This window comes from Mandrillus leucophaeus, unplaced genomic scaffold (assembly GCF_000951045.1).
Source record: "Mandrillus leucophaeus isolate KB7577 unplaced genomic scaffold, Mleu.le_1.0 Scaffold1, whole genome shotgun sequence".
Taxonomy (NCBI): domain Eukaryota; kingdom Metazoa; phylum Chordata; class Mammalia; order Primates; family Cercopithecidae; genus Mandrillus; species Mandrillus leucophaeus.
In genome coordinates this window covers 15,639,516-15,640,907 of record NW_012098097.1, presented here as the reverse complement: position 1 = coordinate 15,640,907, position 1,392 = coordinate 15,639,516, and the positions used below count along the sequence as shown (strand labels likewise).

The 1,392-nt window shown below is 58.3% G+C and overlaps 1 protein-coding gene across 1 annotated transcript in view; it reads right to left on the bottom strand.

The window, feature by feature from the left end:
- TSPAN10 (tetraspanin 10) overlaps nucleotides 1-1,392 on the bottom strand; it is a 7,483-nt gene that overhangs the window by 1,905 nt on the left and 4,186 nt on the right. Inside the window, exon 3 of the mRNA XM_011968754.1 lies at nucleotides 3-182. Within this exon, the coding sequence (XP_011824144.1) occupies nucleotides 3-182 (180 nt within the window). The remainder of the gene's footprint in view (nucleotides 1-2; nucleotides 183-1,392) is intronic.

The following is a 1,392-nucleotide window of genomic DNA, read 5'->3' as shown; positions in this document are numbered from 1 at the left end:
ACCGCCGCAGCGGCGGGCCGCAGCCCTCCAGGTGCACCACTCTCTGAGCTGCGTCCGCATCCAGGCCCAGGACCCCGAAGCCGCACTGGTCGTTGACAGAGGCTCCATCTTCTCGGGGGTCGATGCAGCAGGAGGCAGGAAGGCTGCAGGCCTGCACCCCGGGGGAGCTGCAGTTAAAGTACCTGCAAAGCGCACGGAGGCGTCAGTTCTGGCGGGGAGGGCCCGCTCTTCTGGGACCAGGCACAGAAGCGAATGTTGCCTACCCACCTTCACCCTTCCATGGCCACACAGGCACATGCACACACGTGCACACATCCGCATATTCGCACACGCGCCTGCACACACGGACACACACAGCACCTGGCTCTCTATAGCGTATCCCTGTGCATGGCAGTCCTCTGCACTTGCAGGTAGGGGTGGTGGCTGTGTTGACTAGCAGGAGGATATTTAATGAGACGGTTGAAGGGGAAACAGACAAGCATTGATGAGAGGACCTCCCTCCGCAGAGGCTGCTGAGTTCATTGAGAAGGTAGAGTTGGAGCGGGGGAGGGTGGATGAAACTCTGGCAGAGGCTTCTGGAATGGTCCACAGGTCTTACTGGGAAGAGCAAGGGCTTGAGAGGCAGTACCAGGCAGTGACAGAACGCAGGGGCAGGGGAGGAGCTCCCAGGGTGGCTGGGGAGTGTTGATCTCATCACAGCCCAGGTCAGGCAGTCCCCAGGTGCCCTAGGCATCCACTGGTGTCCGGGGCTCTGCACACAGGCCCAGCAGACCTGCAGGCTCATCCCCATGCCCTCTCCACTCTAGAAGAGCGTTCTCCACTTAGGCAGGGGAGGGGGTCGAGGCCAGCAGCAGACGTGGCATCACGACACTAGGGGGGCTGCCACCAACCCAGTCACATGTGGCCAAAAAGCAACCTATGTGGTGCTTCGCAGAGTCTGGAAGGACCCCACCTGTTAGCCACTGCTGGGTCCCGATGGCCAGTTTTCAGGGTCGCCTATGACTTCATCTGTTGTGTTCAGCTGCCCCTGATACCTGCACCAAGAAGGCTTGGGGGACAGAGTGCATATCCTCTGTCCTGGGTGTGGCATGGAGAGTACGTGCTGCTCGGGGTGTGCATGCGCTGAGGATAGCTAATGAAACAGACAGCTACCCTCCCTGCAGTGAGCCAAGATCGAGCCACTGCACTCCAGCCTGGACAACAGAGCGAGACTCCATCAAAAAACAAAAACAGACAGCTACCCTCAAGCAGAACATAAGAAAATCCTGCACTGGATCTTAAATGGACAGCGTTTAATCACACTCACGGTGGAGGGAAACTGTGGAGTCAGATTCCAGAATAATGTCCAGAATTCATCTAAAAGTCATTCCCTCCCTCCCTCCCTCCCTCCCT